General features: G+C 45.9%; 1 protein-coding gene across 2 annotated transcripts in view; it reads left to right on the forward strand.

Moving 5' to 3' along the window:
• The first annotated feature begins 7,666 nt into the window (after window positions 1-7,666).
• DPF3 (D4, zinc and double PHD fingers, family 3) overlaps window positions 7,667-21,367 on the forward strand; it is a 389,049-nt gene continuing 375,348 nt past the window's right edge. For both annotated transcript variants that reach the window (XM_006884717.1, XM_006884718.1), the window contains exon 1: window positions 7,667-7,720. In XM_006884717.1, coding sequence (XP_006884779.1) covers window positions 7,689-7,720 — 32 coding nt within the window. In that variant the 5' untranslated portion in view covers window positions 7,667-7,688. The remainder of the gene's footprint in view (window positions 7,721-21,367) is intronic.

Raw genomic sequence — 21,367 nt, forward strand, 5'->3', positions numbered from 1 at the left:
CCTCCCTCTGATCCCTGACTCTGTCGCTGCTGACAGGAGCTTTCTAAAACGCATGCTTCACTGCCAGCTTACAGTCTTTGCATGTTACCTGATTGCCTCCAGATAAAAATCCACATTTCTTAATAGTGCCACCCCCTTCCTGCCGTATCCGGGGGTTTGGGTTTCTCCTGCCACCCTGCAAATTCCTTCCCTTCAAAGGGAGTGGAGGTCCCTGACATGGTGGTGTCCTCTCTTACTTCCCTAGGGGCCTTTGTGTGTGCTGTCACTTCTTCAGGGGCATGATCCCTCACCTGAGCCATTTGGGACTTGTGACTTCTTGTCAGAAGACAAGCTTGATCTTTTGGTCTTGTTAGTCCCCTTTGTCTTGTCCCTCCTACCCACCACCGCCACCCCACTGCACACAGTGTTGTAATGGCTGCCGCTTCCTCCCCTCCCCCTAACCTGGCTCTTTAGAGGTGAGGACTATACCTGGTCTCTAGGTAGCCCAAAGCCCAAAGGTGGTATATGACACAGAACAAAGATTCTAGAGACATTTGCTGTATGAATTCACTGTGGCTGGAGTTACTTTTGGTCTTAACTAATTTCTAAAATCTACCCAGCAGAGACTGTGAGGACGGCACAGGATAGGCCAGGGTTCAGATCTGCTGTTCATGGGTCACAATGGGTCATTCTAACCACCATAACCCCACTGAGGTAAAACTAAACCTTAGCATTTCCATGGCTTCCTAGACCTCACTTCTTTGAGTCAATTTTGACTCTTATCAGCCCTGTAGGATAGAGTAGAATGACCCATACATTTCCCAAGGCGGTGATCTTTACAGAAATTGACTGCCCCAGATAGAAGTTCTCCCCCAGAGGGCTTGGTTAATCCCGACCACAGACCTGAGCACCTGAGCACTTCACCTCTGTGCCACCTTCAAGAAGTCCCTCTTCCACACGTTGTGGTGGTGTACTGTTGAGTTTGAAGCGACCCAGAGTGGACCCTCCAGCAGGTTTTTAGAGGCAGTAAATCACACAAGAGGAGATTTCCCATTTTTTTTCTCCAGAGGAGCAGCTGATAGATTCAAACCATGGACCTGTGGAGTGACAGCACAATTCCTTACCACTAAGCCACCAGAACTCCCCCCACCCCAGCCATATATTAGAAGTACTTGTTAAAAAAAAAAAAAGTACTTGTTCTCTCTGCTGAGATTCTTTGACATGTACCATTTCTCCTTTGTTTTATACAGACTTACAAAAACCTTGAAAATGCAAAGGAATGAAACTCTGATGATGTTCACAGAAGGTACTCAAATGCCCAAGGATGGACCCTATCGTTTGAGAAGATGGGCACCATGCCAGGAAAGGAAGAAAAGCCAGAGGGAGAGAGATCTCTTTTCCCTTTTAAGTTACACCAAGTAATTGCTTCGCTTGCTTGTAGGGTTGCGCCTACTATCTTTATTCTGCCTCCAGATGGATGAAGAGAGCTTTTTGAGGGTTGTTTCCATGTCTGGGTTATTTTTGTTGGACCACCTGTGCCTAGCACAATGCTTCCCTCTTAGAAAGCTTCCAATGGGGAACTGGATGAATGAACTAAGGGAAGTGGGAGACAGCAAGTGCTGATTTCTATTTTTCACTCTCTCTCTAGAAAAGATGTGATTTAAGAGCGTTAGCCCTAGGAACACCACCCAGACCTCGTAGAACGTGATGTGCTTATGTTTGCTTTAATGGCCTTAAGATAGTGTGAGGGTAGTCAGCACCCCTTCCCACAGCCCCAGGGAGAGAAAACCAGGTCCTGCATGTGTTTAATTTTTACAGTGAGGAAATACATTAAAAAACAAAACAGAACAAAACCAAGAACCTGTATTACCCTTGGTCTATACTTCAGTTCAGTGAATTATGTCTACCATGTAATGTGGGTTGAATGCCCTCTTTACTTCACAAGACTCTTTTAGCTCAGGGTCTAGAATGTTCTAGAGATGCTTCTGGATCTTAGGGGAAAAAAATACTTCATAGCCAACTGGCTGACATGATAAGACTGATGTTCTCAGAATGAACAGAGGGACTAAAGGCCAACTCGGTCTAATTTTTCAAATTTCCATAGGATTTGAGATTTCTTGAAAGCTCTCAGTGAGCCCATGAGAAATTGCATTTATTTCAAGTGGCTTTGGGGGGCACACTTCCTCTATCAAAGGAACTCCTGGAGTGTCTGTGAGGCCTTCATCCCTTTCCCGTACCTGGCTCCCAAATTTGCCTTTGAAAGCTCAATTGGAAAGGTCACCCTACTTGCTGTGAACTTCTCTCCCATGTTTCTAGGGTAGGTGTAATCACCCCCTTAGCTTCAATTCATTTTCTGCTGAATAAACCCCCTTTGATTTTGTAAGAGCAGAGGTAGGTGATCCTGTGGGTACTTAGGTCCTCAGTCACATCTTAAATATATCTTCAAATGGGTGTGTTGAACACTAATCCTGAGCTGAGTCAGGAAGCTTTACTAAATGGTAGGTGGGTTGAATTTGAGAAAGCTACAATAAAGGCCTTCGAGTTGTGGAGTACTGAATATGTCACGGACTGTCAAAAGAACAAACAAACAAACAAACATATCTTGGAGAAAGTGCAACCAGGGTACTCCTTAGAGGTGAGGATGGTGAAACTTTGTCTTCCATATTGTGGGAATATCATTTGGAGGGGCCAGTTCTTGGAACAGGACATCATGCTTGGAAAGGTGGTGGAGGTTGTTGTTAAGTGCCCTCAAGAGAACTGTGACTCACAGTGAACCTATGAACAATGGGATGGAACCCTATCCTATCTTGTACCATCCTTATCGTCCTGACACATTTGCACCTATTCCTGAAGACACTCTGTCAGTCTGTCTTATTGAGGGTCTTGCTCTCCTTCTCTGACCTTCTATCTTTCCAAGCATGACACCCCTTTCAAAGGAATAGCCTCTCCTAACAATATGTTTAAAATATGCAAGCTGAAGCTTCACCATCCTTGTCTCTATGAACACTCTGGTTGCACTTTCTCCAAGACATATCTTTTTATTCTTTTGGTAATCCTTGGGATTGTCAGCACTCTTCTCCAATACCACAACTCAAAGGCATCAATTCTTAAATCATCTTTATTAATTGTCCAGCTCTCAGATGTATAGGAGGTGATTGAAAAGACCATGGCCTGAATCAGGCACACCTTAGTCTTCAGATTGACATCATTGCTCTGCAGAACTTTGGAGAGATCTTTGGCAAAAGACTTTCCCTATGTTATACATCTTCAGATCTCCTGATTGCTGAATGTTGACTGTGGATCCAAGTAATGTGAAATAGTTGATAATGTTTAATCTTTTTTCCATGATGTTGCCTATTGACCCAATGGTAAAGATTTTTGGTTTTTTTATGATAACATGTAATCCATACAGAAGATTTTAGTCAATGATCCTCTGCAATGAGTGCTTCAGATCCTTCTCACTTTTAGCAAGCAAAGTTGTGTCATCTGCATAGTGCAGGTTGTTCAGGAGTATTCCTCCAATCCTGATGCCACACTCTTCTAATAAAGTCTAATGTCTCTAATGATTTGCACAGCACACAGATTGAACAGGTATAAAGTTAGGATACAACCCCGTTGCTCTTTAGTCCCGATTTTAAACCATCACTGTCTTCTTGCTCTGTTTGTATAACAGGTTCTCAATTTCATAAAGCATAGTTAAGTGTTCTGGAATTCCCATTCTTTTCAAGATTAGCCATAGCTTGTTATGATTCACATAATTAAATGCCTTTGCATGGTCAGTAAGATACAAATTGATATTCCTCAAATACTCTCTGTTTTTGGCCAAGATCCATCTGACAGTTCTGTGCCACACCTCCTGTCGACATGGTGAAGTTGAGTAAAGAAGCTAAGCAAAGATTGCAGCAGTTCTTCAAGGGTGGCCGGTTTGCCATCCATTGGGGCTTCATCCCGCTCGTGATTTACTTGGGATTCAAGAGAGGTGCAGATCCTGGAATGCCTGAACCAACTGTTTTGAGCTTACTTTGGGGATGAAGGACTACTTGATCATCTGGATTTGGAAGCAGTCGATGAATATAGAAAGGACATGGAAGGTGTTGCACTCTGGATGCTATAAGAAATACGACATCGTTGAGACATTCAAGCCAGATGTGCCTAGGAAGACAGGTCTGGTAATCTGCTCCCAAATGGTTACAACTTTTAAAATCCTAAACGACAATTATACTCTCTATATATGAGTTGTCACCATGCAAAATCAGTTTGCAACTAGTAACAACAAATGTATATCCTGGAAAAACATACTGAAATTGACAAAGATGTGTCCAAAACCCAAAGTTATAAGTCTTGAGTTTTAAGAGGGAGCTCTCATGGCTTCTCAGGTAAGAAATTGTATTGCCATTCCAAAGGCAAGTGGCTTGAACCACCAGCTGCTCTCTGGGAGAAAACCTGGCAATTTCCTTTTATTGCAATTTCAGCCTCTGAAAAACCTGCTGGACGCTCAGCTATGAGCTGGTTCTGACTCCAAGGCATTGAGTGAAGGCAATGAGTGACCTGTGTTGTGGTTGTGTACCATTCAGTTAGAACTTACTCAAAGCTGACCCTTCAAAGGGTTTTCAGAGGCAGTAAATCAAATGGAAGGAGATTGCCCATCTGTCTCTCGTGGAACATCTGGCAGATTCAAACCATGTGCCTTTGTGTTGGCAGTGCAGCTCCTTACCACTAGGCCACCTGACATGCCTAGAATTGATAAATGGTGAATTCACAGTTATTAATTTGAAAGTCATACCTATTTTGAAAGTTAAAATTATTTTCCAGTGGATAACAAAAAGTCTGCTATCAGAGACCTCTCCAAGGTACTGAGGAGCAATGATGTCAGTTTGGAGACTAAGGTGCACCTGATACCAGCTGTGGTCTTTGCAATTTCTTGAGAGGCATCAGGGAGCTGGACAATGACTAGGAATGATAGGAGAGTTAATGCTTTTGAGCTTTGGTGCTGGAGAAGAGTATTAAATGTACCATGGACTGCTAGAAAAATAAACAAGTTCATCCTGGAGAGGGTGAAGCCAGGCTGCTCCTTGGAGGTAAGGATTCTAAAGCTTTGTCTGGCAGACTTTGGACATGTTGTAAGGTGGGATCAGTCCTTGGAGAGGGACCTCATGCTTGGGAGAATGGAGGGACGGTGCGGGAGAGGAAGACCCTCGATGAGATGGCTTGATAGGTGTGTCAGAGACAATAAGATTGGCAAGGGATAGAGCAGGATTTAGGGCTGTTGTACATAGGGTTGCTATGAGTCGCTGGTGACTGCATGGCACATAACAAAACAAAATATTTTAAAAACTCATTGTTTTTATGGAGTGATTTAAATTCCCCCCCACCCATGATGAAATAGAACTTGAATGTTTAAATGCTGACTTCCACACCCCCTCCAACCCGGAGTGAAGCAGATCTGGTCTGCCATCTTCAAGAATCTAATGTAATTAGAAATTATGTTACCTTCTGCATCTGGACTTTAACACAATAAACTATATGCACATACTTAGAGAGTACGCGTTTGCCATGTAAATGGTTTTTCTCTACTTTCCCCATTAAAGTATAATCATAGTTCAGGGGAGACACTACACTTATTTCCTTTATACACTCGCATTGTATTAAAGTATGTTATTTTAAAATTTGATTTGCTATGCTTCCAAAACAAATGAGAAAAAAGTGATGAGAGTTAAGAAGGATAATTCAAACTCATCTGAGAATCCCGAATTTGCAACAGATTATACATTGATACAAGCAGTCAAGAAATCAAAAGACATGTTACACCAGGGAAGTCTCCTGTCAAGGACCTCACCAAAGTTCTAAAGAGCAAGGAGGTCAGTTTAAAGACTAAGGTGCACCTAATCCATGACATAGTCTTTTTAACGACATGTTATGCATGTGGAAGTTGTGCAGTGACTGAAAGATGGGCAATCTCCTCCCATTTGATGTGTAGTGTCTGAAAACTGAAGGCCAGTTATGACTAGGGTAAAGCAAAATTTGTTGGAGATTCATCCATATTGTCAGTAGCTTGAAAATTCTTAATCATTTTGGTGATGCATAATATTCCATTTACTTACAAGCTTTTACTTACAAACTTTTTAATGGTGTTAAGGCCCATTTCAGTCAGTGTATGAGCTCTTGAGGAAAACTCTTAGAAAATAAATAAGAAAGGAAAATTTTAAACCTTGAGGAAAAGGAGGAACCTTTGAGAACTGTAATCTCCACTAAGAAGTCACAAATGCATCTTGGACGAGACTGAAGGAGGCTGAAAATGTCAAATCTGTTGCAAACATGCTTTCTGTTTGTAACCAAAAGTTTTTGCACTTTCCCCTTTTTCTTCTCCTTTTAATTCATTACTTTGACAAGGAACAGTGAGAAAGGAAATGAGGTGGGCACAGCTTTGAGTAACGGGCAATTTGGCATCTCTCTGCCCCGAGGCCACCCCTCCCCCACACGTTTAGCTATCTGACCTGATTACCAAGCTTTGGGACGGCATCCAGGCTTCTGTACACGAACGAGGCCCCTGCCCTGTTCTTGAATTAGTGCGTTTTCATAGACTTTTGAGCTCCCGGACTGGCCACGCCGACCCTGAATTCTCAGCAGCCTCCCAATTTTGTCAGGGGCTCGCCAGGAGGGAGTTCACACCCCATTGCAGTAGGCAGACTCTCTGACCGCCTCACTGGATTATTCATTAGCAAATTCTTTCACCTTCTATCTAAGTAGAGGAGTGACGTCACAATCACGTGTGGCACTCCCCCGAAAGGGAGATCCTGGCAACACCCAGTCTTAGGGTCTGCAACTTGTCTTCAAGACAAGTTAACTTTCAGAGCGGTAGAAAGCTTCCCAAAAGCTCCCTCAAACCTTCTCTACTCCCTAAGCTTACAGGTCAGAGCGCCAGGTCCTCCAGGCGGCTGCAGGGGGACCAGTTTAAAAGTTTCTGGTGTAAGGGGAGAACCGAAAGGGTGGTCGTGGGGAGCCGTGCTGTGTGACCACCCAAAATTACATGAGAGCTGCGGCTTCTGGAGGGAGAGAGTCTGACACTGAAGCATTCCAGGGGGAGGAGAGTTGCTGTCCTGGCGTCGCCAGCAACAGCAGTTCCAAGAAACCGAGGGAGGAAGGTGGCTGAGATAAAGGAAACAGTTTGGGTTATAAGAACAAGAAAAAGCTGCAAGACTCAAGGTGTTAACCAATATGTGGACACGTGTGGAAATCTAAGGAAATGAGAATATTCTAACTTTTGCATGGGAACAAGTGGATTTGCCCTCTGGGTGATTAAAAAGAGTATTAGTAAATTCATAAGCTAATGAATGGGTTCAGTGGTTTATTGGCAGTCTTTAAGTAGTTCTGCTCAGGAGCGCAAACTCTATGCAGTTATTTAGAAAAGTAGGGACTTAAGCCAAAGTAGAATACTCTCCAGTGCGTCTCCTCTTTCACCAATCGAAGACGCTGCACGCGCGGTACTTCCCCTTTAAGACCTGCTCGCTCTCGGGCTCTACAAAAGGGAGTGACCTCTGGGCTTTGACAGCTCCCCTAATAACTACCATCGCCCAGGCTCCGCCCATCTGGGGACCGGCCGTGACGATTGGCCGGCGGGCCGGTATCCCGTGCTCTGATTGGCTCTCCGCTTCCCCTGAGCGAACCTTTAGAACTCTGAGACAGACAATATTCTGTTACATTGTAGCAAAATGGCGACTGTCATTCACAACCCCCTGAAAGCGTAAGTAAGACTAAAAAATGTACATATTCCGCGTGGTTTCAATATGAAAAAAAAGGCGCCTTTTCGGTGCCGTGCACTACCAGTGCACTGCGCTTGCAGGCGCCTCTCGCTGCGGTGGGTCTTCTCTCTTTTCTTTCAGCTCTTCATCTTTTTTTTTTTTCCTTCCACCAACGCGCAGAAATGTCAGGAGATGCAATTAACAAGAAGAAAATTGTTACATTTGTGTTTTGCTTAATTGTTGGACAGAGCCAGAGCCGGGTGGGCGGGAGATAGGGGAGCTCAGTTCCGCGCGCGCTCGGCGACTAGGGGGTATCCTGCGCAGCTGGGGGACCGCAGGTACCCCGGCTCCCGGCCGGCGCATAGCCAGGGGCTGCCGAGCGTGCGGCGCGAGCCGGGCAGTGCCTGGCCCGGTGCACTTGGCTGTGCCCCGCACCTCCAGAGCCCGTGGCCCCGGTGCGGCTGCTTGGTGAGCCCAGGCGAACAGACTACAGCTGCTCCGGAGTTTGCAGGGCGCTCGCCGCCTTCCAGTCGCTTGCGGGGAGTTTCTGCACACCTTCCGGAGTTGGGAAGACCGTGGGGGGAGCTCCCCGGTCCCGGGAGCTCTGTGGCCCAGATGGCTGCCTGGGGTTTTCCTGCGGGGCACCCCCAGAGCAACACGGCGCTCCGGGGCGCTCACAGCCGTGTGTGGCTGCATGTTTGTGGGCGAAAATGACTGTAGTAAATTAATGACTTGGGGGGTTATTAGGAAGCAGGGAAGCTGCGGGTCTAATGAATGCGTTCTCGCCGCCTCTGGGTGAAAAGGCGAGCGAGCTGGGAAGCAGGGGCTCCCCGCCTGAGCGGGCAGCGTCTGCTCCCGGGCAGCGCGAGGGGCAGGTGCCTCTGGCCGCTGCCGAGAGACTTTGAGCAGACGCCCAGATCCGGGACGGAGGGGGCGGGCTGGGCCAGGGCTCGCGGGGGCCAGTGCCCGCTTCCACAGCCAATTCTTGCTGCTCTTCCTCCTCCTTTTCATCCTGGCTTCCTTCCTTCCTTCCAGTCGGTGGAACTGTTAAGCCGCCAAGTCCTGGCGATCGCGGAGCCTGGGGGTGGCCTCATAAAACGAGCGCAGCTCTGTAAGGGCGCTATTGGCGGTGATGTTGGCGGAGGGGGGCTACTTCTGGCTTTGTGGAGAGATGAGGGTTCGGGGTCCGAGCGCTGTCGTCTAGCACTTGTCCTCCTGGAAGGAAGTCCCCAGTGAGGGGGGCAGGAGGTGCGTGAGGGGGTTGCTTCGTGCTGAATTCTCATGGGTAGCCTGGCAGAATCTGACTCCTGTTCCTTCAACTCTGCCTCTCTCAAGGCTCCTTCTAGAGTTAAAACCAGGTTTGCCCTGGGTTGTTGTTGGGAGCTCCTAAAACCAAGAAACGTGCCAGGAGAAGGAGCTATTGCCACGCGCTCGTCTCCCGTTAGGAGGGACGGGGATGGCTGGGGTCCCAGGAGTTTGGAGGACGTTGGAAGCCGAGGTTGGCGGGAGAGGAGTTCCTGGCTTCACTTTTTTTCTGAGGAGCTTGGACACTCTGCTCTCAGAACACAACGCCGCTTCACCCAAGAAAGAAAATTGTTTTATGGCAGAATAAATGGGCGTAACTTCGGCATCCACGCTCCCTGTCGCTCGAGCGGCGCACATCGCCAATGCTGGGACTTTCTGCTGAATCCACAGCAGATTTGCTGTTTCCACATTTCCAGCCAAAGTCGTATAGCCGGGGCTGGTGCCACCTGGTCGACTCAAGTTAGGGAAATGTATTTCCCATGTGCACCCGGCTTGTTTCCTCTCGGTAAAGAAGCGGTCCAAGGGTCCCCTTGCACACGCGGCACGGGAGCAGTTTCTCCCCATTCTAGTATCCTCCCTGCTTGTTCTCACTGCTTGCTGATTTTTTTTTTTAACCTCTGTGTGTTTGAGGAGGTTGATTATGCAGAGGTAAGGTGGGGGAAGGGACAGAAGCTAGAAGCGGATGGCGAATGCTGGCTGGTCTGTGCGACGAGTTCTGATACTTTGTATAATTAGACACAGTTGCTGTGAGATGTATTTGTATTTCTGTGTACACACACACTCACACTCGAGAGTCGCGGACTCACAACCCCCCGCCGGCCTTTTCTGGGTGGGCGGAGAGTGGTCGGTTATAATTAGCCGCTTCCCCCCCTTTTCCTTTTGCATCCCAGCCCCTGTCCCTGGAGTGAGGGGATGTAAACAATGCCGGGACCCGGGGAGCCTCCCGCGCGCCCTGGCTGCGTTTTAAACTCTTAACGCTGGGGCACGCACGTTGTCTTTGCGGGAACCGACACCATCTGCCTTTATTTTTTGAAAACAACTTGTTTAATAATAATAAAAAAAATCTATATTTCATTTGTTTTTTAAAAGTTGCCGACCAGGCAACTTATCCACACGTGAATAAATTATGCATGGGATAAATTAGAACAAAGCGCAGAGAAGCATCCAGCGGAGGGGATGGACTGGTGCTGGGAGGAGGGGTGGGGGCAGCGGGGTGAATGGTTTGGAGAGCTATGTTTTTATCCTCCCATGTCCCCTTTGACAATGAAACGGAGCTGAACGACATTAGCATTTTCTCTGTGTGCCTTTTGAGTCTGTCTCCCCCCCCCCCTTAAAAAGAAGAAGAAGAAGAAAAAAATATGCCAATACCACGAACGCCCCCTACAGAAATTGGTTACACAAAGGTTTCCTCTGGGGTTGGGGGATAAAGTCGTAGGTAACTGGGCTAGGATGAAGCAGCTCAGGTTTCATGCAACACCTCTGTGGACTCTGCTTACTCTAAGTACAGAGCGTTTTTAATGTTTTCATTATACCAGCTTTGTCCGTGTGGGGCATTCAATAATTTAATGACTGGGCAAACTGGGTGTCACTATTTGGGTCTCATGGCTTCAGGCTGTTCCTTAGGGCCCCAAGGCTCCCAAAGCCACCACTCCTGTCTTGGAAGTTTGGCTTTCTTCCTGCCAGTCTTTGATCTCCCCTCACCTCCTTTTCACATAGCTCCTAGTCGGACTCCTTTCCACCCCCTTCTTCTCTGAAGCTGACAGCCTCGCTTCTCCCTGTGTTGTCGCCTTTAACATCTTATTACTGCCCAACAGGGTGTTAGAGGCAGAAACTGGAGCTGCCTAGACTGATCAGATCACAAAGAGGGGTCTCGGCAGGTGGCCCCACATCTGAGCAGTCACATCTGGACAAATAGAATTTAAAAGCACTGATGGGCGGGTATGATATGTAGCGTGTATTACATGCAATTTAATTTAGCAGCTACATTGTCTGAGTGAGAGCCAGCCTTATTTCCTACACGCACAAGCATGAGGAGGACCAAGTGTGCAGGGAACATAAACAGGTATCTGATAGTGCTCTGTGTGTGTAAATCAGTCATGCGGTTCCCGCTGCCTGTGTACTGAGGAGCTGTAATACGGTTTAATATAAATTCTAGTCTTATTTAATGTTGGAGTTCAGATAACCGACCTTCCCCTAAATCTGCTATCAGCACTTTAAGCAACTTACTTTTTTATTAAGTTATCAAAACCCTGGTTTGTATGCATTTAACTGGGAATGTCTGCCACCTTCTGCCAGACTTGATTATGCACATATTCATCTATTATTATAACTGCCTGCTTAGAAAAAGAATAACTGCTATTATTATTATTATTATTTAATTATGCTGTATAAACCAACGGGGCTTTCCCTTGGATAACTATTTATAAAGGATGACACTGGTACAGGAATTTTTCATGCTTACAACTGAGAATGTACATAGACACAGTTGTATGGAACTCACTTGGCTAAAATGTTATCTTTAGTTGGAGGTACGTGCTTATGTCTCTTTTGTAACTAAGGACATAACTCTGGGAGTAGTAGGTATACTTACTTATTTGAGGCCAAATAGCAGTGTCACATGCATAGATGGGTCATGAATCTCTTTACATAGCCTATGATCTGGATACAGTTTATTCAAATCTAAGGTGTTTCTGTGCATGGGAACCAGTTTCATTGTCATCTCTTAGAAGCCAGATCTCATTCTTGTACTGGCACTTTGTTTAGATATCAGCCTGGATGAGTGGGGGTGGGGAGGGCACATTCCAAATTCTAATCTCTACTTAACTCCTTTTGTTGAGGTGGGAGCATGTGGCTAGGTACTACATGGGGAAGCACCGGGGTTGAGACTTTTAGGAACTTATAGCTTTTAATGGACATATTACTAAACTTTTAAGAAAAAAAAAAATGACCTCCAGAAACTTTAAGCCCATAGATGTTTAAGAATGACGTGTGTGTTTTACAAGAAGGGAGGAGTAAAAACATGGGGGGGGGCGGGAGAAAGAGCTACCATTTCTATTATTTCTATTTCTGGTTGCCACAGGGGAAAAAAACCCCTTAAATTCTCCAAACTTCATTGCACACATTCTTTTGCATTGATAAGTGATGAGATCTTGTACATAAAAGATATCAGTTCCTGTCAAAACCTAAGCGGAGACATTGTCAAGAGGTGAACCTCTGAAAATAGCCTACCCCATAGACATCCAGGAATCTCCTCTGAGATGGGAGGAGCTGCTTGGGCCCACAGGCTGGAATTAGAGAGGGCTTAACTAGACTTATCTTCCTCTGACTTTTTGGAAATCATGCAGGTAGTTGGCATTTGAATACATCTGAGATAGACAGTGTCTAAAGTGGTTTCAGAGGCTCTGCTCAGCTAATTAAAAAATTAAAATGCCACAATCAGCATCCTTTGTCTTGAACAATGTTGCATCAGAAACAGGGTGGAAACTGAGGCTGGTGTTCCCTAGTCTCCAGGCTAAATTCTAACGGAAGTGGGGGATGGGCCAGAAGGAGGGACTAAAATCTTGGGCCTGTTATCCCAACTGTGCAAAGTAACTTTTGCAGTTTTTGTTTTCAAAGTCACTAGAAAACAGAAATGTAGCCAAACATGATAAACTTCTGGCCAAAATAAAATAAAAAAATCCTACAACCACAGACATATTTTTTGCCTAGTCCTCAGTTTCTAGCAGAGGCCTTTATAAACTTGACCCTAACTTTAAATAGTCTTTAAATACATAGCTATTTAGCAAAGAAAGAGTGGCTTGGAGGGGTGGGGTAGGTGGGTGGATAAAAACCCATCACGTGGTCTGGAAGACTGAAAAGATGATTGTTTAACTGCAAGAGGGGCTTGATATTATGATCCATTGCAAGGTCCAAAGTTTTCCTTGGTTATATGAAGAGCTGAGGGGAAGAGCTGAGGTGTTGTGGTGTTTTTGTAATTTGTTTTTCTTATTGGTCCACTTACTAGTGTTTCACAGTCTGTCAAACCATATGGATGGATGGAGCCAGCATCGTAAAACTGTCACCAAAGAAAGGTTTTTGAAGCCTGTGATTTGCATCAGAGTATTAAAGGCAGTGGTTGGGAGGTGTTGGATCGGGTGTGGGAAAAAAGGTCCAGACTGTTATGAGAATTTCTAGGTTGTGTGTTTATGAATAGTGGTGGAGGTGCTAGTGGTAAAGGGAGAGGGAGCAGCCTTGAGGAGGGGCAGTGGGTGGGAGTGTGTGTGGAAGGAGGGAGGGACAAGGGGATTAAATGGAAAGCTCCTAATAATGGGGTTCAAATAGCCCACACAGAGCCCCCACCACCACCCAGGCCTCAGTCCCCAGTTTGGGAAACAATGATGACACATGTCTAATCCCCCTTTTGCACCCTGTCCTGCCTCCCTCAATCCAAGGCCTGCGGTCTTCTCAGGTGGCTGTGAAATGAGTGGCCTTTGTTGTAATTCACCTTGAAAATCTGCTGTTTGCATTAAGTGCAAATCACTGAGAGCAGAAAGCCTTCCCCCTCCCCCCATCTCCTCACTTTCAGCTGCCATCCGCATGGCCTTGTCCCCAACTCTGTCCCCCTTTTCTATTAATTTCTCATCAGTGACTCCCTTTCCTTGCTCTGGAAGAAAAGTCTTTAGTTCCAGGGCAAGTTCTACCTCCAACTGTCTGTGTGATCTTGGATTCCTGACTTCCCCCGAGCCTCACATTATTTTTTAAAATGACAGTATTTCTCTCTCTGTTGTTGTTATTGTATGCCGTAGAGTCAGAGTCGACTCATAATAACCCTACAGTGGCTTTTCAGAGGCACTAAATCCCACGGGAGAAGATTACCCATTGTTTCCCCACAGTTCTTTTATAAACCATCAAGTAAACTTTTTGGTTGTGAATAAGAATGACTGAGAACAGCAGTCTTGTCTTGTGGAGGGCGATGGATTACTGGGCAAAGGATTTCCCTTCCCTCTTATTCCACCTATCCACATTTCCTTCCGCTATTACACCCTGTTCCAATTCACTTGGAAATTAACTTGTGTGAGGCGTTGGATACCTGGCTGTTCATTGAGCTGTGGAAGGTGGGTTGCCCCGATTTCTCACTTGACTTCATCAAACATCCCTTGGTCACAGCTAAGGAAATAGAGGAGGCCTGGCCACAGGCAGTGGCTGACCCACCCCCCTCCCTACAAGGGAGGGTATTAGCATGTCTGCCCTGGAATTCCTGGATTCCCTTTCAGTGGTCCTCCTCCAGAAAGTTCCTGGTTCCCCTAAGGGCATTTTTCAGACCTTTCTTTGCTTTAAAACTTCCTTGGCAATTTTCTGCAAGTCTGAAGTTAGGAGGGACCAGTCCTTGGAAAAGGACTGTCTTGCTGAAAAAGAGGAGGGTAAGCAAAGGAGGCACCTTTTCAACATGCATGCAGAGCAGATTATCCGAGAGGCTGGGCTCTATGAGGAGAATTGTGGCATCAGGATTGGTGGAAGGTCTATTAACAATCTCCGTTATGCAGATGACACAACCTTGCTTGCTGAAACTGAGGAGGACCTCATGCACTTGCTGCGAAGGGTCAAGGACTGCAGCCTTCAGTATGGACTGAGGCTCAATGTCAAGAAGACAAAGATTCTCACCACTGGACCAATTGGCAGCGTCAGGATGGATGATGAAGAGATTGAGATTGTTCACAGCTTCAGTTTGCTCGGCTCCATAGTCAACACTCTTGGCACCAGCAGTCAGGAAATCAAAAAGCGTATCGCGATGGGAAAGTCTGCTGTTAGGGACCTCTCTAAAGTACTCAGGAGCAACAGTGTCTCTCTGGACACTAAGGTGCACCTGATACAGGCCATGGTCTTTGCAATCGCTTGTTATGCATCAGAGAGTTGGACAATGACTAGGGAGGACAGAAGGAGAGTGGATGCTTTTGAGCTGTGGTGCTGGAGAAGGGTACTGAATGTACCCTGGACTGCCAGGAAAACAAACGGATTTGTCTTGGAGAGGATTAAACCAAGCTACTCCTTGGAGGCAAGGATTCTGGGGCTTCGTCTGACATACTTTGGACATGTTGCCAGGAGGGACGGGTCCTTGGAGAGGGACATCATGCTTGGGAGGGTTGAGGGACAACGCAGGAGGGGAAGACCTTCTATGAGATGGATTGATTCGGTGACTGGGATAATAGGGATGGGTGTGTCAGAGGCGGTGCGGTTGGCGCAGGATAGAGCAGGGTTTAGGGCTGTTGTGCATAGGGTCGCTATGAGTCGCAGGCGACTTGACGGCACATAACAACAACAACAACAAGCAAAGGAGGAGACCCTAAATGGGATGGATTGACCCAGGAACTATATCCAGAGATGGGCAGGACAGCACAGGATAGGGCAGGGTTCACTTCCATTGTTCACAGAGTGACAACTACAAAGAATGAAATTGTTGGCTACCAGGCCACCACCATGGTGACTACACAGTGATCCAGTGAACAACATGTCTAACCTTTCCCTCATCCTGTGTCATCCTCACCATCTCCAACATACTTGAGTCCATTGTTGTGGCCACTGGTGCAGTCCATTTATTGAGAGTCTTCTTGTCCTTTGGTGACCCTCTACCTTTCCCAACATGACGCCTTTTTGCAAGAACTGGCCCCTCCTCACTACGTTCTCAATAGATGTGAAATAAAGTTTCACCGTCTTTGCCTCTAAGGAACGATCTGGTTAAACTTCCTCAAGACAGATTTGTTATTTCAGCAGACCATGGTATATTCAGTACTCTTCTCCAACACCACCATTCAAAAGCATTGATTGTTCCTTATTCATGGTCCAACTTCAGATGCATAGAAAGCAATTGCAAATGCCATGACTTGGATCAAGTGCTCCTTACTCTTTCAGCTGACATCATTGATCTTTGGGACGCTGGCAATTACTTTGACAGCAGATTTCTCCAAGGCAATACGTCTTTTGATTTCTTGATTGCTTCTGTTGTGGGTCCAAGTAAAATGAAATAATTGACAAAGTCAATCTTTATCTGTCGTGATGTTGCCTAATGGTCCAGTGGTGAGGGTTTTGTTTTCTTGATGTTGAGATGTGATCCGTGCTGAAGTCTTGGATCTTGTGCTATAAGTGCTTCAGATCTTTTTTACTTTCTGCAAGCAAGGTTAGGTCAGCTACATAGTGAAGATTTTTGATGAGTCTTCATCTAATACTGATGCCACATAATTCTTGAAAAAAGAATCCACAGAACCTAGTGTATAAATTCTGATCTGTAAGCAAGATGAGGAAGAAAAGATTACTTTTCCCTCGAGCTGAGTCATCTCCTTCATTTTCTTGAGCTCATTTTTGCACCAATGGTGAGTACTAGGCTGTTAATAGAAAGGTGGGTGGTTCAAATTCGCTAGCTGCTCTGTTGGATACAAGACCTTTGCTCCTAAATGACTGCTGTTTGTTGAGTACTATCAAGTCAAAACTGACCCGTAGCTGGCCCTCCGGTGGGTTTTCAGAGGCTGTAAATAACAGCAGTCAGAAAATCAAAAGACGAATTGCATTGGGAAAATCTGCTGTCAGGGACCTCTCCAGAGTGCTGAAAAGCATTGATGTCAGTCTAGAGACTAAAGTGCGCCTAATCCAGGCCCATGGCCTTTGCAGTTAGTTGTTATGCTTCAGAGAGCTGGACAATGACTAAGGATGACAGAAGAATCAATGACTTTGAGTTGTGGTGCTGGAGAAGAGTCTTGAATATACCATGGACTGCCAAGAAAATAAATAGGTCTGTCTTGGAGAGGGCGAAACCAAGTTTCTCCTTGGAGACTAGGATTTTGCAGCTCCATCTCATGTACTTTGGACACGTGGCCCAGAGAGGCCGGTCCTTGGAGAAGGTCCTTGGAAAGGTGGAGGGACAGCACAGGAGAGGAAGACTCCAGATGAGATGGACTGATATAGTAACTGGGGCAATGGGAGTTGGTGTGTTGAAGTCAGCGAGACTGGCTCAGGACAGGGCAGAGTTCAGAGCTGCTATGGGTCACTATGGTTTGCAGGCGACTTGATGCCATATAAAATCAACAGTAGTCATGTGGCTAGGTCTGGAATGAGGGATTCCTAGGCAGAGTGGTGGAAGGGAACGCTAGGTCTGGCTCTTCATCCAGTGAGAAGAACTTTCCATTTCTTCCCCTTCTTCCAACAAAGGCAGTAATGGATGTGAAAATATTTCAGAAGGTGTAAAGTACAAATACGAGGTGTTACTAGGAGAACTACCCAGCTTCTCATAACTGAATGAGGACGTCAGAGAGTTAGAAGTACTAAACCTATTCCTTGTTATTTTTGTGCATCAAAACTAAAGTAAATGAAATCATTCTGACATTACACATCAAGTGCAATAATGGTTTCTCAGGAAATATAGCAGCTCTCTCATCTGGCCCTGTGTAAATAGCCCTGGGGAACCTTAGTGGGATTTTTTCATTGTCTGGGTTTCAAATAGGTGAGAATATGAGCTCAAGGGAAGACTTCCATTTCATTTTCCTAGTGATCCTGCCTCATGCAGAACTGAGTCACAAAAATCAGAGGAAGCAGCCCGTCATTGAGCAGACAGGGGCACTTTCCTGGGTCCTTGGTCTTCTCACCCAAGTTTCTTGTTCCTTCAGCAAAATGCCTCCAAGAGGTTGAAAGGAGGTAAAAGTGGGGCTAAAGCTTCAATGTGCTGGTGAGTAAGGAGGGCATGCTGTTGGCGTTGGGAAGTGAGCACCAAGAGTTAATTCTTTATCGAAAAGTTGTCTTTGGTGGGCACCAGGGTCGGTTCAAATATAAGGATTATGGAGATACATCTTGGATAAAACTTTAGAAAGACTTTATATTTGAGCTTTCTACAAACACCCAACCTTCCTTTGATGTACAAAATCAAATGAAGTTAAATCATGGTCCTTACTCCTCTGTTATTTTGAACTAACAACTCACTATATTTTAAGTTGTTGCTTATTAAACTCAATGAAACCTCTTTGACCTTCTTTTGAGCTTTTTGATGTTGTTCTGGCCCACATTGACTGCAAGCTTGACTCATGGGGCTAGTTTAACCTCACTCCTTATATCTAAGAGCTTCCACTCCGGTGAAGGCCTCCAATGTGTCTGTTTCTCTTGTTTTTGGCAGGGCAAAGTGTGTGCATCTAAACCAGGAGTCGGTCTACACCTCTAGGCCTCTTCAGGGGAAACCACTGTCAGTCCAGGGAAAGAGGAGGCAGCATGGTGGAAGGGGGAGGGCAGGATGGGGCAGTGGGAGTGGAGAGAATATATTCTCTCCTGCTAATTATTTTCCCTGAGGACGTAGCCAATGCAGAACCATCTATTATCGTGGGAGCACTCTATGGTGGTTCTGCCTGTGATGAATGCTAAGTGGAAACAAGCAAGAAAAATTAACAGGCGGCTGCTTCTGTCCACCTAATTAAAATGCATATCCAAATGCATAATTCCTTATGTTTCTCCATGCACACCCTCCCCTTCCAATCCCAGTTCTACGGAGGAGAAAAACACATCCCCCCAATCATTTCTCTTGATTATGTTTCCATGAAGGAAGAACTGAAGGGTTTCTCTTAGGCTAGAGAATGGCCCTTCCTCTAACACTTCTAAAATCCTTAGTTTCTGACTTCTATTGGGCCTGAAAAAGTCGAGCTTTTTTCCTGTTTAAAGGAAAGCCAAGAACTTTATCTGACTGTGGAAAGAAGGAAAGAGAGAGAAAGAGAAGAAATGAAGGAAAAGAAGAAAGAAAAGTTTCCACTTCTGCTCTGGCTGCCATTTCTGCCGACCTTTTCGTTCTGTGCAGAGTCTGGCTTGGATCAGCGATGTGAACTTTGAAGGTCTTTCTGTCATGTCTTTCTCCCTTGCCCTTCTGTGCCTTTGCCTAACTTTGAACTGCCTCCCCCAGCCCCCAGTGCAAACATTACCCAGTAGGGAGGTTTTAGAAGACACCCCTCACCTTTGCAGATCAGGTAGAGGAACAAAGCCCAAATCTCTGCATTTGGGGGCTCAGTGGGGATGCTGACATCATAGTCCCATGTATGTTTTGAATCAAACAAACAGCACCTCTTCCTCCCTGTCTTTCCCCCCACTCTGTTTCCGGAGCCAGTCACTTTTCCAGCCATCTGAAAAACAACTTTACCTCATTGGTCACAAAATAGTTAGAAAAAGGTAACACTTAAGTCACTATCTCCAAGTTGACTCCCCGGGCACCTCTGTGGCGGACCCCTCCCCCCACCAGCCCACCCCCTCCTGAACCCCCTCTCCTGCCCTCACTGAAGCCCCAGCTGTTGATTTATCAGGGCCGGCTGGCTCAGCAGTGCATGGAGATTGCTTTTAATTAACTCTCTTCATTTTTCCCAATCTTCAGGGAGCAGCAGCCCTTTAATGATTTTAATATTTTATCTGGATTTATATCCGCCTTATTTGTTGTTGTTTGACTTCCGCATTTGTTCTTCCTGAAACGCTTCCAGACTGATAGATTTATTTACTGCTCTACCCCTTTCCTCATGGTACCTCAAGAGAAGGGGTGAGGAGTCCCAAGAAGACCCTTTTATCCCAAACTTTCCACTCTCTGCTCAGGGAGAGGCCCAGGCCCCGTTGCTGGTCCATGTGATGGGTTGGGACAGGGGTCATTGTCTTGGGAAACCTATCTCCTCTTGACTCTTAGCTGACAAAGTTTCTGAGCTTTATGTGAAGAAAAAGATCTGGGATTTTAGAAAGTGAGTCCTCTTTGCCTCCTTTGTACTTGCTGTCTCTGCAAAGAAATGAGCTGTCTGAGAAAAACAAAAACAAAACAACCCAGTGGCTATTGAGCTGATTCCAACTCCATAGTGACCTTGTGTGTGTCAGGGGGAAACTGGTTGGTTTTTCAGAAGTGGATAACCCTGGTATTTCTTCGGAGGTGCTTTTAAATTGACTCAACTCTCCAACCTTTAGGTGAGCCGCTTGGCTTGTTAGCCATGGGCCTCACCCAGGGACTCGGAGCTTCCCTGAGGAATTGGCTAAGAACTGTTTCCTGGGTTCCACTGTTAGCCACCGTTTTCAGGTCGGTCTTTCTTTTGTCTCCTCACCCTCTTATGTATTCCAATGGTTTAGCTGCTTGAGGTTGCAGACTTTAGGACGGGGCTGGATGTGGGTTCTGTTAAGTCTTCATTTCATTGTGCCTGTTGAATGCCTGAGATCCCATCAGCACCTGCTTGAAAGACAGATTGTGGGTACAATTTAGAAGAGAACTTGAGAGGTACTGGTTATTTTCTTTGTATGAGGTGCCTTCTTCAATCAAGCTACCATTCCCAATGCCTCCTTTCCAGGCATCTCTGGTGGCCTAGAGGTAAGACGCTGTGCTTCAATCCCGAAGGCACGTGGTTCGAATCCACCAGCTGTCCTGCTGAAGCATGGGCAGTCTCCTCCCATGTGATTTTCTGCCTCTGCAAACCCACTGGAGGGCCAGCTGTGGGTTGGTTCTGGCTTGATGGTTCTAAACACCTCTCCAGTGCTGAGAAGCCACACACAGGCAAAGCACTCCCCTGTCCCCTCCCAATCTACCTATGGTCACAGGTCACAGTGACCCTAGAGAGTCCTGACAGACAGACTTGGATTGGGGCTAGTTTACAGAACCAACATGTCCACAAAATGCCCTTTTGGCATCCCAGGATGGTGATGTTTATTCAAGGTTACTCGTTGCTAGGCAACTGCCAACTATAGTTTGAGTTTGGTCTGGGGATGTAGTCAATTGCCCTGGGTGACTTGAATCCACATATTGGGACTTCGATTTATGGTCCTTGCTCTGGGTACAGAGGTTGTAAAGTCACTCTTCCACATGCCTGTATGAAAACAGATGTTACATTTTTAAATTTTAGACCAGTGTCTGGCACACAACACACAACAAATGTTTTGAGTGATGAAAATGACAATCTCTTCCTATGTCTTTGTACCAGAATGTTCCTTTCATTACTATATCTCTCTCAGTTCAGAATACCTACCTTATATCACGTACAATATAGAGAGGAAGCAACATGGCTTCCATGGTGCAGTATTCTAGCGGCTCAAGTGTCCTACTAAACATCTCTTCTTTACTTTTCTTTGGCTAGAACAGAGTCATTTGTGAATCTAGTGAATACTAATGAAGGCTTTGCCTATAAACATGTTCATCCAGATGAGAAACAGCTGCCAGCGGTTGTATGGGTTTCGTGAGGAGGCCGTGCATGGCAACCTCTGGAGGTCCATGGACCCTGAATTAAGACTGTGGGATTGGGAGATGTGAGTGAACTTCTCATGAAGAGCTGCCCAGGAGGATGGACTCCTCAATCTCTCTCCTTTAGTTTTACCAAACTTTTCTAGGCACTTCA

Source organism: Elephantulus edwardii, unplaced genomic scaffold, assembly GCF_000299155.1.
Source record: "Elephantulus edwardii isolate Elephantulus edwardi_28Jun2011 unplaced genomic scaffold, EleEdw1.0 scaffold00037, whole genome shotgun sequence".
Lineage (NCBI taxonomy): Eukaryota > Metazoa > Chordata > Mammalia > Macroscelidea > Macroscelididae > Elephantulus > Elephantulus edwardii.